Source organism: Alligator mississippiensis, chromosome 3 (genome assembly GCF_030867095.1).
Source record: "Alligator mississippiensis isolate rAllMis1 chromosome 3, rAllMis1, whole genome shotgun sequence".
NCBI classification, from domain to species: Eukaryota; Metazoa; Chordata; order Crocodylia; family Alligatoridae; genus Alligator; species Alligator mississippiensis.
In genome coordinates this window covers 39737440-39754084 of record NC_081826.1, presented here as the reverse complement: position 1 = coordinate 39754084, position 16645 = coordinate 39737440, and the positions used below count along the sequence as shown (strand labels likewise).

The following is a 16645-nucleotide window of genomic DNA, read 5'->3' as shown; positions in this document are numbered from 1 at the left end:
GCTTTCTTTGCAGGGTGCATTTCTAGGTTGCAAAAGAGAAATGCATGGTGCAAGCAGTTCCCGCCATTCGCATGCAAATTTGTGTCCCACTATTGGCCAGTTCTAAATTATTCCCACGTGGCGGCTAGCGATTGGCTTGCTAGCCGTATAAGAAGCTTGAGTGGTTTCCGCCCAAGTTGGAGATCTCCAGAGGAGAACCCTGCAAGGGGGGACTCGCTAAACATCTTGAGGAGAACTCTAGGTGCGCTGCGGAGCCTATCGGACCCAGCATGTGTACCTTAGAGCTGGCTATAGGGGTCTGATCAGCCTCTAGCCTCTCCCTGTCACTGCCTGAACCCTCGACGTACCCTTCCCTGCGCGCAAGTTCCACGGAGCCTAGCAAACTTCGTGTGAGTGTATCCAGAGCTCTGTCCGGGTTCGAGTCCTGCAGGTTTATCTTCCCGTCGCTGAAAACCCCCTGCGACGTACTCTCGTGCCCTGCAGGTTTGAGTTTTGTTTTGTTTTGTAACTGCAACTCAAGCAAGTTTTCCTGCCTGCACCGTGACCATCTTCGGTGCAAGTAAAATAATCTTTAAACAACCACTAAGCTTCTGTGCCTAATTCTAGCATGCTGCCTGCCTTCCCCGACCTGGCGTGTCCGGGCTGCTGGCCACAGCCCGCCACGCGAAAACCCCCCGAGGGCCTCGGACTGCTCCCGGCCCGCACAAATCCCAGGATGTCATTCTCCCCTTGTATTTGGCCCTGGCAGCTGGAGTACTGCATCCAGTTTTGGGCTCCACAATTCAAAAAGGATGTGGAGAAGCTTGAGAGAGTGGAGAGGAGAGCCACATGCAATCAGAGGTCAGGAAAACAGACCTTATGATGAGAGGCCGAGAGCCATGGGACTCTTTAGCCTGGAAGAACACAGGCTCAGGGGTGATCTGATGGCTGCCTATAAGTTTATAAGGGGTACTCACCAGGATTTGGGGGAATGTCTGCTCACCAGAGTGCCCCAAGGAATGACAAGGTCGAATGGTCGCAAACTTCTCCAGGACTGTTTCAGGCTGGACATAAGGAAGAACTTCTTTACTGTCTGAGCCCCCAAGGTCTGGAATAGACTGCCACTGGAGGTGGTTCAAGCATCTACTTTTAACACCTTCAGGAGAAATTTGGATGTTTATGTTGCTGGGATCCTATGACCCCTGCTGTCTTCCTGCTCCTGGGGTAGGGGGCTGGACTCAAAGATCTTCCGAGGTCCCTTCAAGCCCTAATGTCTATGAAATCTATGAACACACATTGTAGCTGTTGAGCATTGTTATAAAATTCTTATAATTCAAATTTGAAAACAAAAGTAGACATTTGTTTTGGGCTGCTGCCTCTGCCCCGCCTCCTCCATCCCCCCCCAGATTGGGATATGACAGAAATGTTATTTGAAACTTGGAGTGTCCATCCTTATACAATAGGCAAAAAATGCAGTTTTAAAACTCAGTTTGGATTTGTGTATGATGTGTGCTTTTTCAAGATGTACAAAAAAACTGTTTGGGGAAAGACTTTCACTTCCCACTGCAGTACTGCATTGTGTCCTGGTCTCTCTGTGACTGGGATTAATAACGCATGCTGACTCCTTTCATACCTGGTGGATTGGTTCAGGACTGACTCGGGTCCATATTAATAATGTTTACTTGCTGGCCTTTCTATGGCTTTTATGAAACCTAAGGCTTTGTTTAAGTCTAGTTCTCACTGTGTAGGGCTAAGTGCAGATAGTCAAAAAACCCGAGGCAGAATTGATTCAATCTAGGCAGCTTCCTTTAAGCTGCGTAGGTTGAACTGATCAGCACCTGAACCAACTCAGCTTTCAAAAAGAAAGGCAGGGGGAGGCCTGCACTGACCCAGGTCAATAGGCAGTAGGTGCTAGAGCAAGTCTTCCAGCCTGCTGGCCATTGCCAGCCCAGCCAGGTGTCCCCAAACCCCTTCTGTCAAATCTCCAAAAGGGGTTAAGGAGCCCCTGGTCGAGGTGCTGGCCCACCTTGGGGGAGTCTCCTATCACCAGGGTTCCCCCGGTCTGGGTTCCCCAGCCCAGGAAGCCCTGGGGGACGGAGGGAAATTCCCAGTTGCTGATTGCTTCAGCTGCTGCCATGGGAGGGAGGAAAAAGTAGTTCTCCTGGCCGGATGCCTGCCCATGCAGCCCAGCATAGGTGTACCAGGGATCCCCGGCCTTGGGGCTTCCCCCCACCCCAGCCCAGGGTCCCCCAGCTGGGGGAATCCCAGGGAGTTGAGGGCAGTTCTTACTCTCCTGAATCCCAGAGCTGCTTGCTTTAGCTGCTGCAAGTCTCAGGGATAGCTGGGGGCAGTCTCAGGTAGTGGGGGGAAATTCTTCCGTTCTCTGCAAGTAATTTTGCCTCAGACTCATAGCAGCTGAGGCAAAACTGGCTCTGGAGCAGCAGGAGAATTTCCTTTTGATTCCTGAGGCTGCCAGAGACATTCAGGAGCTAAGGCAAGCAGCTCTGGGGTTTGGGAGGGGAAGAATTCCCTTCAGCTCCCTGGGGCTGCCCAGGGCTGGGGGCCCCTGGGCTGGGGTGAGGCGAAGCCTCCCCATGATAGGTTTTCCTGGTGCTCCCATGTTGGACTTCATGGGCAGGCACCTGGCTGGGAGGACTCATTCTCCCTCCCTCCCTGTGGCAGCTGCTAAAGCAATCAGTAGCTGGGAAGGGGGCAAGGGGAGAGCTGCTGAGGGTTGAAAAGCCCCCACCACAGGGGTTTCCCCTTTCCCCACATGCTATGTAGATCCTGGCTAGGGGGTCTGTGGAGTCTATTCCTTTCCCCTTCCCCCCCCCATCTCTATGAGCTGACAGCTACAGGCAGGACGCAGACTAAGGAGCAGAAGGGTGAGGCAGTCCCTGCTCCAGTAGAGCAAATAGCAAAGCCTCCTGGGATACTGGGGCAGTGGGATGGACAGCAGTGTAACTACAAGACTCTTAAAACTGGGAAGGGATCTGGAACAGAAGTTCCATAAATCGGTTAAGTCTGATACTGCATCTAACCAGATTTATCTTAAATTGGTTTTGGCCATTTTGAAAGTTTTTTTGTGTGCCTTGAACTTCTGTTCTGTTACAGGTTTAAACCAGTTTCCAATCACTTAACCCAGTTTAAGTGTAATGTCTGTCCCTAGTCTAGGTGTCTACAGTACACCCAAGATCCACCCTAATTAATGGTGGCAGAGGGGTAGTGACTGAATGGACGGCCTTATCTAAAGAATACATCTAGAACAAATGGGGTTTATTTACCTTTTAGCTGGATAGAGCATCCCCTGGTCAACATTTAGCAAGTTTAGGCCTTAAACAATGTTGGGGACAGCTTTAGGAAGGATCAGCTTCCGAGTCCCTTTTGAATGGGAATGTAAGAGTCATGGGGTCAGAAGAAGAGCAAGCAAGAGGAAACGTGATTCTGTAGTCTAATACTAAGGGCAGGGAGGAGAGGAAGCTTTGGCTCTTGGTCTTTGCTCCCAGGACTGTTTATTCTTTTTACATTAGGCTAGTCTTTGGTTAAAAAACAGAAATAATCCTTATGCCATTACTAAAATTTGAGTACTTTCTAGAAGTAAAGTGTGAGGTTTTTGATCAGTAATAAATCTGTGGAAATCTAAACTGCAGGTAGTGGGGGTGAACTTTTAATTAATGATCATCTGGCCTCGTGTTCTTTTTTCTGCACTACAGGGAGGGCAGTGGGTGAGGGAGTGTTTTTCTTATACTCACAAAACATTGCTTGCTTTTGTGATGCAGCAGAGCAGGAATCCAAAATATTGAACTTCCTTCAAAATTTGGTATGCTTGAGAGGTCTGGCTGCAGTCGCTCTGTGGTTTCTCTCCTAACTTTCTCATGCTGCATCAAAATGAATTGACGAGAGTCTTGTCAGTTACACTGCTGTCCATGTGGCTCTAAATAGCTTCAGAAAAAGATTGGCAAAACCTCTAGTCAGTTTTCAACTGTCAGAACATTAGAAGGCTGGAGCAGTGGGAATGGAGTTCCCTGTCTGCAGACTTTGGAAGGCAGTGTTGCATTGGTTTACATATTACTCCTGTTTGTAAGGCGATCTGTACAACCATAAGGACTAACACTGATTTTTAATGGAAACTCATATTCCACAGGAATTCACATAACTCTCAGGAAAGCTTCCTGATGACCCCAGACAGTTGTGTGTGTTTTCTAACACTTGTCTTTTCCCCCCTCTTTCTTTTTATTTCTCATTTTATACTTGCATTTCTTGCTCTGTTGATCCTTTTGTTTGTTTTTTACTTCTGCTTTATGCCTTTTTTGGACTTCGTACAGTCTTCCATGCCCTAAACCCTGGAGTGAACTTTCTCTCCTGCTTAAGATTCTTCAAAATTGACCTTTTAGTTTTTACTGCTGACTTCTAGCTCTGGGCCTACCAAATAATTATTTGCTGTCTCCATTATTCCTCCTTCTTCCCCTCTCCTTTCTTTCATTACTTTTTTTATTTCCTGCTTGTCTGACTGAGATTGTCATTTGCTAAAGGCAGTGAATGTACCACCTCCATAAAGCACCATATCCACATGTGGTGAGGCTATTTAAGCACTATAATGAAAATATACTGTGGCTGCTTTCAGTAACTAAGGCCATTCCTTCATCTTCTCAGAACCTCTGCTGTAACAGGGGGACTCCAAAATTATGATGGGGGTAGAGAGAATATGGAAGAAAGGAGAGCATATACTTTTTGAGAGCTCCCATCAGCCTAATTTCAACACTTCATTATTTAGCAGGGGTGGCCAGAGTTACTCACCCTGAGAGCCAGATCTGGTCCTCAGCTGAAGGTCAAGACCCAAAGAGCTCCACCCATTTTTTCCAGTTTAATGTTCAAGAGCCAGGCACTGGCCACAGGATCAGGCTCCTGCCACTGCAGTGCCGAGCTGTTCTGGCTTTCCCCGCAGGGAACACGCCTTGGGGTAAGCAGCACAGCTGCAGGCCCGGCGCCTGAGCTGGCAGTCCCAGTGTGGCAAAGCAGGCGGGGCTTTGGCTCCGGAGAGCTGCAAGTACCGTGACAGTGAGCTATGTGCGGCTTGTGAGCTGCGGTTTGGCCACAGCTGTTATATAGGCCGTGTCAGTGGTAGGGTACTGGGGTTTAACTCAGTGGAGACAATCAGTAGTTACGTGGGAATTGTTGTAGCAGCATTCTTTCTCTCAATTAAGCTTTTTTGTCACTGAATTTCCTAGTTTTGTGGCTAGAAAGAATGAGGTTATCTGTAAGAATAAATGAATCCTTAGGTCAGTGGTTTTCAATCCTTTCTGAGTCAGGTCACCCCTCCACAAGTGTTTTGAATGTGGCAGCACTCCTGGTTGGAAACCACTGTTGGTGCTGCCTATACTTACGTCTGTGCTTTTCAACTGTGTGTTGCTGCCTCCAGGTAAAACAGCTGTGTGCGTTTGTTGCCAGGAAGATCAGTGGTACATGCCCACACTTCTCCTGCACAAGGGCTAAAGCACAGGCTTTGGCAAGCTTTCACTAATGTGGGCCACAGCTTGCAACCCAGCTAGCGCTGCAGGCAATCATTTCCCTCTAGTGGCTCTGAGCAGAGCACTAAGCAGAGGCTGCAGTGCTCAAGAGCAGCCCTCCATGCAGGCTGAAGCAGCCAGGAGGTAATCAGTGAATCAGCAAAATGTGCACTGGGTCAAATGGTTGGGGATCAGTGCACTTTTAGTAAAACGAGGACCAGATTAGACCTTTGCTGGCTGGATCTGGCCTGCTGGCTGTAAGTTGCTGACCCCTACTGATGCAGGACAGGAATCATAGAAAATTAAGGTTGGAAAGGACCTCAGGAAGTCATTTATCCCAACTCTCTGCTCAAAGCAGGAACATCCCCAACTAGATCATCCCAGTCAAGGCTTTGTTTAGCTGGGTTTTAAAAACCTCTGAAGATGGAGATTCCACAACCTCTCTGGATAACCTGTTCCAGCATTTTACTACCCTCCTAGTGACAAAATTCTTCCTAATATCTAAGCTATACTTTACTTCATGCAACTTGAGACTTGAGACCACTGCTCCTTGTTCTGTCATCTGCCACCACTGAGAACAGTTTAGCTCCATCCTCTTTAGAACCCCCCTTCAGGTAGTTGAAGGCTTCTATTAAATCCCCTCTGTCTTCTCTTCTGTAGACTAAATAAGTCCAGTTCCCTCAGCCTCTCCTCAGAAGTCACGTCCCCCAGCCCCCTCAGCATTTTTGTTGCCCTTCTCTGGATTCTTTACAATTTGTCCCCATCCTTTCTGTAGTGCGGGGCCCAAAACCGAACAGAATACTCCATATGTGGCCCAATCAGTGTTGAATAGAGGAGAATAATCACTTCCACTGACCTGCGAGCCACACTCCTGCCAGTGCAACCCAGTATGCCATTATCCTTGGGAACAAGGGGACATTGCTGGTCATAAGCTTATTGTCCACTAACTCCCAGGTCTTTTTCTACAGAGCTGCTGCTCAACCAGTTAGCCCCCAGCCTGTACTGGTATGTAGGATTGTTCCATCCTAAGTGCAGGACTTTGCACTTGTCCTTGTTGAACCTCATGAGATTTCTTTTGACCCAGTCCAATTTGTCTAGGTCACTCTGAATCCTAGCCCCTACCCTCCAGTGTCTCTACTACTCCCCCTAGCTTGGTGTCACCTGCAGACTTAATGAGGGTGCACTCTGTGCCGTCTTCCAGGTCGTTGATGAAGACATTGAACAAAACTGGCCACAGGACCAACCTTTGGAGCACTCCACTTGATACCAGCTGCCAACTAGATATTGAACCATTGATTACTACTCTCTGAGCCTAATGCTCCAGCCAGTTTTCTATCCACCTCAAAGTCCATTCATCCAGCCCACACTTTCATAGATTTCACAGAGATTAGGGCTGGAAGGGACCTCGGGAGATCATTGAGTCCAGCCCCCTGCCCGAAGGGCAGGAAGTCAGCTGGGATCATAGGATCCCAGCAAGATAAGCATCCAATTTACTCTTGAAGGTGTTCAACGTAGGTGCTTGAACCACCTCCGATGGCAGGCTATTCCAGACCTTGGGGGCTTGGACAATAAAGAAATTCTTTCTTATGTCCAGCCTGAAATGGTCTTGCAGTAGTTTGTATCTGTTTGACCTCATCATCCCTTGGGGTGCTCTGGTGAACAAACATTCCCCCAAATACTGGTGGTCACCCCTAATAAACTTACAGGGGGTCACCAGATTGCCCCTGAGCCTACGCTTTTCCAGGCTGAAGAAACCCATGGCTCTCAGCCTCTCATCATAAGGTCTGTTTTCCTGACCTCTGATCATGCGCGTGGCTCTTTTCTGGACTTTCTCAAGCTTCTCCACATCCTTTTTGAATTGGGGAGCCCAAAACTGGATGCAGTACTCCAGCTGCGGCCTCACCAAGGCCACGTACAAGGGGAGAATGACATCCCGGGATTTGCTTGAGAAGCATCTATAGATCGAAGCTAGCATTTTGGTTGCTTTACTAGGCACAGCATCACATTGCAGGCTCATGTTCATCTTGTGGTCAATGATGACTCCCAAGTCTCTTTCTTCCGTAGTGATAGTGTCACAGAGCACTCAGGGGCTCTGTGCCTGAAGAGGGGAAAACTGCTAGAAAAGGAGTCCTAGCAGTGGCTAAGGAGCACAGCTGGGGGTTGCTGGGGCAACCAGGGAAGGTCAGCTGACCAGAGGGGGCAGGGCTTGGCCCTTATAAAGCCCAAGGAGCTGAGCCCAGGGGCAGTTCGCTGCCAGCAGCCAGAGAGGCAGGAGCTCCCTAAGGCAGGAGGTGAGGAAAAGCCTGACCGCAGTGACAGCTGATGGCAGCTGTCAGAGGCTTGAACAATGTTGTTTTAGCCAGGCGGCTTCAATTTATGTTACAGCCCAGGGGCTTGTGTTTTGTCGTTGTTTAAACCGATGGTTTGGGTGAGGATATAAGGGGTTGGAGGAGGCCTCATAGGGGACTCACAGCGGAGTGTGAGGACCCCAGTGCCAGCGGGCGCAGCACACGGGGTACATAGACCCCTGCCCCAGAGAGGGGCGTTTGAGAAGCCCCAGTGCGGGCGTGGTGAGCCCCAGAGTGGGGAGCCCCTGATAGGGGGCTGCATTTATTAGGAAGCCCAAGTTGGGGCACAGTGAGCCCAGGAAGGGGGCAACACTGAGAAGCCCGAGTGTGGGCATGGAGAGCCCCAGAAAGGCGGCCATTTTATTGAGAAGCCCAAGTTTGGGCACTGGGAGCCCCTAATAGGGGGCTGCATTTATTAGGAAGCCCAAGTTGGACACAGTGAGCCCCAGGAAGGGGGCAACATTGAGAAGCCCAAGTGTGGGCACGGAGAGCCCCAGAGAGGGGTCAGTATTGTCGCAAAGCCCCAGGTTTGGGCACAGGGAGCCCCTGATGGGGGTCACATGTTAGGGAGGCCCAAGTCGGGCACTAGAAAGCCCCAGGAGGGGGCAGCAAAGGAAGGAAGGCCCGGGGAGAACAGTAAGGGGTCAAATAGTATTGAGACAACGGTGATTACATCTGCGAGGCTTGGGCTGCGGTATTGGGGAGGAAAGGAGCCGCAGACAGCGCCCTCTGGCAATGGGGCAGGAGAATGGCAGCCTCCCGCTAATTAACATCAACTAATGAATTAATATCAAGGCATGGCAGGTGAGAAGGCAGGTGGTTGCCGCAGGAACAGGTGAGCGGGTCACAGTTTGGCTCGGCTTCGAAATGTTACCTGTTACAGCTAGCCAGTGTAGCACTGCTGAGCCTATAAGGGTGCTGCAGGTTTTTCCTCCCAAGGTGGAGAACCTTGCATTTTTCAGTGTTAAACACCATCAGGTTCTTGTCCGCCCATTTGCTGAGCCTGTCCAGGTCAGCCCGGATTGCCCTCCTGTGGATGCTTTGTCCCAAAGTTTGGTGTCATCGGTGAACTTGGCCAGTCCACTTCTGACTCCAATGTCCACATCATTAATGAAGATGTTGAACAATATGGTTCCAAGGACAGAGCCTTGGGGGACCCCACTGGTCACAGGGCACCATGATGATTGACTTCCATCAATTACTACCCTCTGGGTCCGACCACGGAGCCAATTTCCCAGTGTGGAGCCTGTGTCTAGCTCCGCCTGGCCTATAGGGGTGTTGCCCCTCCCCTCAACTCGCCTGCCACGACTTGGATGTAATCAATTACCTTTAGAGGGGTCTACAGTGGAGATCTTTATCCTGGGTGGGGCCTCCCGATAGACGGTGTTACGGTTGTCTGACGCGGTGGTCCACGGGGCTCCGCCTCCCCTACACCCCGTCCACACTCCAACCGCTGGGTGATGCGTTCCAGATGTTTCCAGGCCCTGTATGACGGCCTCAGACCGGGTCCCCGGTTCCCGGTCGTTCTCCCTCCTGCTGGGAGTGGTTCCTCCTTCCTCCCTTCTTACAGAAAATACTCCTCCAAATCAGGAGGAGCTGGTGGGTGCTCCCCCTGGTTCCAGCTCCCTCCTGGAGCCTCCGCTGTCTCCCCTCTCCTACCGGCAGCAGAGCGCTCCCCTGCCTCCTGAGCGTCAGCCACTTCAGGATACTGAGAGAGTGCCTCGGCTTGCACTCTCTGACCGCCTTTCACTCTGCTGTTCGTGAAAGGTGTACAGCTCTTAGATAAGCTGCCTGCTTGAGACCCGCAGGCTGGGTCCTCTCCGCTCTGTGCGAGAGCCTGCAGCACGGGCTCCCTGCCTGTACTCTCTCTCCCTGGCTCCCCCCCTCTCCCTGTCCTGTCGGCGTTTTTAAACCTTCCCGCCGTGGCCGCTACAGCCGCTGGGATTGGCTCAGCTGTTCGCCGCGCCGGGAACAGCTGTTGCCAGAACCGGCGTAATGGCGGTTCGTGCGGCTGCAGCTGCAGATGCGGCTCCTCTTCCCACTGCTCTTTAGCCGGTATGTATGCCCCTCTGGGGGCTTGCTCTTGGGGTCTGGGGTCTGTGGGTCCTCCCTTCTCTCCCTCACTAGCCTGTGGGGGCACTTCGCCGCCACACCCAGCCAGTGGATCGTGGTGGACCCAAGGCCACAACTGGCCAGTTTTGCCAAGAGGTGATTATGGGATACCAGATTGAAGGCTTTTTTGAAGTCAAGATATATGACATCAATCTCTTCTCCCTTGTCCAGGTGATAGGTCACCTGGTCGTAGAAGGAAATGAGATTGGTCAAGCAAGACCTACCTGCAACAAACCCGTGCTGGCTATCCTTCAGGATGTTGGCATCGGCCAGTCCATTAAGGATGGCCTCTTTAATAAACTTTTCTAAGATCTTCCCCGGGATAGAAGTCAGGCTGATGGGCCTATAGTTTGCCAGATCCACTTTCCTCCCTTTCTTGAAGATAGGCACCACATTGGCCTTCTTCCAGTGTTTCTTAGCTTGCCTGTGAGAATGCTGTGGGAGACCGTATCAAGAGCCTTGCTAAAATCGAGATACACCACATCTCCCCGCATCGACACAGCCAGTCACCTCATCATAGAAGGCAGTCAGGTTGGTCAGGCATAACTTGCCCTTGGTGAATCCATGCTGACTGTTCCTAATCACTTTCTCTTTCAAGGGTTTAGAAATGGAGTCCTTGAGGACCTGCTCCATGGTTTTTCCAGGGCCTGAGATGAGGCTGACTGGTCTGTAGTTCACTGGCTTCTCTTTCTTCCCTTTCTTAAATATGGGTACTATGTTTGCCCTTTTCCAATGATCTGGGACCTCTCCTGATAGCCATGAATTTTCAAAGACGATGGATGGCCAGTGGCTCTGCAATCACATCAGCCAACTGATCCAGTAGAACTTGATTGAGTTGCAGCCTTTCTTGGTCTTCCCTCCTTGTCAAACTTAGAAAAATGTATCATTGCTTCTTAAGGCTACATACACAATACTTTGAAAATGTGTATCATTAGGCCCAAGTAAGAAATTTTCAAAAACAAAAATTGTGAGAAGAGATTAAGTTCTCTCTATATATTATGATGAGTGATTTAAAAAAAAATTCTTTGTGTTTGAAGAGAAATATTCATTTAAACTAATGCACATAAACTTCCTAACTGCTAATTTAATACCTTTTCAAGCTGGAGGCTGGAACAGCTGGCTCTGATGCAGGCTAAATGGCTTTGGTGTGTCACCAGCGGAGGGGGTTTGCCTGTGCAAATTGCTTCGGTGTGTCACCAGCTGAGGGGGTTTGCCTATGCTTGTGCTGCAGCCATGCAGCTGAGAGCTATGCTGGTGTTGTCACCGCTTCTCTCAGCCTCCTGGCACGTGAGCATAGCTTCTAGGTGGTGGAGAGCTGCACTGCAGCTGGGAGTCTGGGATGGGGAGGAGGGAGGGAGAAGTTGTAGCAGTGTGGACTCAGCTTCCCACTTCTGGACCTGAGCACAGTTCCCTACCAGCTGAAAGTTTAGCTTACGCACAGGTGGGATGAGGCTACAGGGTTGGGGAAGAAGCAGCGGCAGCAAAGATTCTGCCCTGGTGCAACACCCCACTGCCTAGTCTTGGTGTGGACAGAGATAAAGCTCTGGGGTTCTGTGGGCCAAATCCAGCTCATGGAACGTATTTTGCCGGGCTGTATGTTGCTGACCCCTGCTCTACAGACATTCAAGACAGAGCACTGAAAATATATATTTTTTTAATGTAAAATGAAAACTCAAGAGCGAGATTTAAAAACACAAGGTTATTCTTAAAAGGAAAGTCCTGCTTATGATATTCTTAAATAATATTTAACCTATGAAAAGTAAACAGATGGGGGGGAATCACTACATTTACATTTCACTCTGTTGTTTACTAATCTGATTCAGAATCTGTTTTTTGGTTTTGTTTTCAACTGCTTGGCATTAAGCAGTTTATAACACATTAGAAGTTTGCTTGTTTTGTCCACTCCTAACCCCTTTCTTAGTTTATTCTGGATGAAATTAGAGTTTGAGAAAATTCTTTAGACTGAAGCAGATGATGGTGTTCATACTTGCAGATGAGTCACACATGTAACAGACTTCAGATCTAAGTATTTTTCAGTGAAGACCAACCACCATGTTGCTGGTTTTACATTTATCCTTATAACCTCTGGGAACAATTTAGGGTAGAGACTTCCATATGCCTGGAACTGAATTGTAAGGGGCAAAATGTTTGGATAAATTTCGTGCAAAACCCACTGTTGAGCAATTTCTTGTTCTGCACTTAAATTCATTTCTATATATTTTGCATGAAAAAGTAGGCTACTGAGGATCAAATCTGATTGAGCTGTGTAAAGCATAGATAAACCCCCCTGAAGTCCAATCCATAATACTTATACCAGGGCTGTTCAACTTCTAAGTCTGGGGTTTTCAACCTTTTTTTGGTTGGTGTGTACCCCCAGTGGCCAAGTCAGGAAGCAGGGAGTCCCCTAGCCGGTTGACAAGTGGGGGGAGGGCAGGGGCCACTGCACACAGCAGCGAAGCCAGGAGTGCCTGCAGCAAAACCAAGAAGTGCCCCCATTTCTCTGTCCCACTGCTGTGTACCCTCTGTGGCCTTCTGAAGTACCCCCAAGGGTAAGCATATCCCTGGTTGATAACCCCTGTTCTAAGTGGCCTGTGGCCATATGCCATATAGGCTGCACCAATGCTAGTCATATGATGTGTGGGCTACACTAGTGCAAGCCTCAGGCCCCTGAGTGCTCCCCCCTTGCATTGTACACCCAGACAGTCTGATGTTTGCACTATGAGACCCCCTTGTTCTGTGTATATAGGTGGTACCCCTGCTCCTTCCCCCCCCCCCCCCCAGCTTTCCCACTGCACTGCAGGCTCCCCTGGAGTCCTGCCCACTGGGATGGGGCTGGTAGTGAAAACAAGAGGAAGAGGTAGGGAGCCAAAAACTTTGGCTACTGCTGCAGCAGGACCTGTAGGATCAGTGGTGGCTGGGTGGTAGCTTGGGGGTTGTGACTTAACCTGTCATAGGCTGTGGTCTTATACCGTAATGGAAAATGTTGAAAGCCATCAAAGCCCCAATTTGCAATTTATGATCTAAACTTTTATATTTAGTAACTTAATAGATATTACTGAATGGGAATCTTTTTATTTTCTAAATCTCTTTTTGGTGCTAATGAGAGGGGAGACAACAAAAGTATTTCTGAAAACATAATGCAGAAAAATTGCTCCCAAATTAAACATGAGGACAGCATAAAAGATTCTGCTAAGGACAGTTGATCCACAATTTTGATTTGAATGTATGCTTTGTATCAAAGGTGCAGAAGATGAAACAGGCTCAACGTTACAGTATCCTACGCAGTATATTAACCAAGAACCCTACATGCATAATCAAGATGATGAGCAGCAGCAGGGATGGTTTTCTTGGGCCTGGTCACTTGTTCCTGCTATTGTGAGCTATGATGGAGAGGATGGGTCTTTTGGAATGGATGATGGAACAACATTGCATCAGCAGAAATTCCAGGCTCTCAAGGATCCTATTGTTTCTGTTGGATTTTACTGTACAAAAGCAACTGTAACTTTCAAAGTAAGTATTTCTTTGTTATAGAGTCTATTAATTATTTTGCTAAGCTATACATTAATACATTAGAGGTCAAGATGTTCTCATGTATATTCTGAATAAAAAAAAATATATTACGTAATAGCTGAAAATATGAATATTTGAAAAGTTTATTTTTCAGTCAACACATAACAGTATCAGTAAATCTTGTTAATGAAATTAAAGTTAAATGATGAAAAGATCTCATTCTAAAGGGAAATTATGACAGGCGATAAAAGTTTAAAATAAGTCCTCCAGTCCCAGCACTCTTTCCTGCCTAGGCAGGGGGTCGGACTTGATCTGTTGATGTCCCTTCCGAATTGGCAAAAAAAAAGTTGTTAATAGCAGTGGAATGTTTATTATAATGTTGTCTTCTTCATCCACTTAAAATCTGTTCACATTTGCTTGACTTCATTTTAAGAATTTTTTTCCTGATATAGCAACTTGGTGATTGTTCAAGTGATTGTATTTGCCGTAATGCTTCACATAAAAATAGATATCTGGAAGCTGCTAATTAATTGATGCTTGAGTCAGGTTTTCATATCAGGTTTGAAATACCTAGTATAGATTTACCTTCACGCCACCTGTTCAATAAAAATCAGTATGAAATAAAATAATAGCTTTCCTACAGTGTTTGCTTATCTGTAATTTATTTTGTGTTTCCATGTGCATGTTAAAAGAAAGCCTGGTTCTACAGACCTTGCTCACGTGATTATATTGAAGTTGCTGGAACTACTCATGTGAGCAAGGATGACAGGATCGGGTCTTTTAATGTACCATTATAGGCTTGCTTGTTTAATGGATGTAGTAAAACCTTGTAAATTATGGAGTCTTACATTTTATATTTTTAGAATGTAAAGTGGTGCGTGAGAGCAGTATGGTGAGATTTAGGAGGAAAACATTAGAATTCATTGTTCTGTTTGCATGCAAAGAATGTATGGAATTAATTTGTGGTTCATATTTTGGTCAAAAAATAAGGTCAGGTTTCTGCATTAGCATTTGGAACAGCTGATACCATTCCAGCTAAAAAATCATGCCAAATTAAATGTAGCATTTTTCTAATAATGTTGAAAATTGTTCTCGTAATGTCTGAGTTCTTTTAATCAATTAATTGCTTTTCCTCCACAATAATTGCACACAGCTGAAGGGTGATCAGGTTTTTTAGAAAAATCCAATTTTACTTGAGTATTTGGATTACAGAATTTTACTTTGAAACAGCAACCATGTGTATATAGTCTTGGAAATTAAAGTAATGAGCTTGTGGGTATTTTATAGAAAAATTAGAACTTGAATTATTTCAGCAGATCAAAAATAAGCAAAACTGGAAAAGTTCTTTACTTAAGCGCAAGCTTTTCACTATTTTGGACTTATTCCCTTGATACAATATTGACTGTTATTTAACTATGTAATGTATATTTTCCCATAGTATGTTTCTTTACTTCTTGAAAGATTTGATGAATGAATAGTTATAAGCATCTAAACCATACAAAAATGTAATAAAATTTACTTTCAAAATAATATGACAAAAATCTAGGCATGATTTAAATTAATTAATTTTGCTTTAGTTTTACATGTTGTGAGTTATTTACTATTCAGAATAAATGTTATAATAAGTTTATAGATTTTAGGCAAGTTTATAAACTCAGTTGATAGTGTGTCTGTGTTGCAGCTGCATATCTGTTATTTCATCTTTTACACATTGTTGATATAAGAAGAGAAGCTTAAATAAAAATACTATAGTGTTTAAAACTTTCTTATGCCATACATAAGATTAAATTGGCATATTCAGCTAGAAGTTCTTATGTTCTAATATGGATAATGTGTTACAGCTGTTTTACTGCACCTGTTTCCTGCCTAATAATGCATTTTGGCCCATAGTAAAGTTTAATTTGTCTTCATCAATTCTATATAGTAATGACAGATTACTGCTATTTAATGCTAATATTGGCTTATATAAGGTGTTTATCATATTGTTTCATAGCTCACTGAAATGCAAGCTGAAAGTAGTTATTATAGCCCTCAGAAAGTAAAATCCAAAGAAGTTATACGATGGGAGCAAGAAGGAACCACAGTTGAGGTAATTTTCCACTGCAACTAAGTTTTTCAGTTTATAGTAAATGCCTTGGCAAATTGAAGTTTAATAAATATTTTTCATCAGTTAAATATTCTGAAATAGCAGTTGTTATTGGTTTTAAATTCCTATGTTATTATATAGTTATATTTATTGAAGTAATTTCTTTTCTAGATTTCTAGAGTGTAGAATACTGTAACCCTAAGATGTGGTAAGAGTGTACTTGTAAAGATCATGCTACTTGATAGACTTTTTGATTAATTAAAAACTTCAGATGAGTTTACCATGTTAGATTTTTCATTTTTTCTTCTTTTTTACTTAATTTTTTTAATGTCAAGTAACATAGCATTTTTCATCATGTCACTTTTCTCCCAATAGGTCCTTATGATGGGTGAACCTTTCTTTGATTGCCAAATAGGTTTTGTTGGTTGCCAAGCTCTGTGCCTTAAAGGAATTATGGGAATTAAAGACTTTGAAGAAAATATTAATAGAAGCGATGCAGTAAGTACATTTGGAATACTGCTTGATTGTTCAGTGCACCAATGCTGATGTGCTTTATTGATACATAATATTGTAAAGCCATTGTTAATATCCATTTCATTTTCTTGGATGTGGCATTAATGAAATAAGTCTTAAGATATTCCATGCAGAGCTGAGAGGAAAAAAAATTGAGGGGCAAATTACAAAGTTTGAGATAATCTCTTTTTCTCACAGCTTTTTTCGAAGTGTAAAGGAATGTTGTTCTTTTTTGGGCCATGTGAAGGAGTTTCTGTTTAGTAGAAGCTCTATAACTGGGTGTTTTGGGGGAGTTTTTTTCAGTTAAAGGGCAAGGAAGGCTGTAAAATTACTAAACCATAAAACCTGTAAAATTATTTCAGTGCATATTGGCTGGCCTAGGGTTTCTGGTGTAGTGATCCTATACTTAATAATGCTTTCCAGTTGTACATCACTTTCAATCTAAGCATCTCTAAGTGCTTTTCAGAGATGGTTATTTTGGAGTTTTTATAGCAAATCCTGACTATCCTCGCAACCTCCCATAGTTGTGCATAAAGCAAACATGATTGCCTGTAACTAGTTTAGGCTGCCTGATCACCAGGCTTTCTACA

The 16645-nt window shown here is 45.8% G+C and overlaps 1 protein-coding gene across 2 annotated transcripts in view; it reads left to right on the top strand.

Annotated features, from left to right (window-relative positions):
- Nucleotides 1-16645, top strand: part of VPS13B (vacuolar protein sorting 13 homolog B) — an 877527-nt gene that overhangs the window by 110032 nt on the left and 750850 nt on the right. For both annotated transcript variants that reach the window (XM_059723846.1, XM_006263597.4), the window contains 3 exons: nt 13188-13456; nt 15450-15545; nt 15918-16040. In XM_059723846.1, the coding sequence (XP_059579829.1) occupies nt 13188-13456; nt 15450-15545; nt 15918-16040 (488 nt within the window). The remainder of the gene's footprint in view (nt 1-13187; nt 13457-15449; nt 15546-15917; nt 16041-16645) is intronic.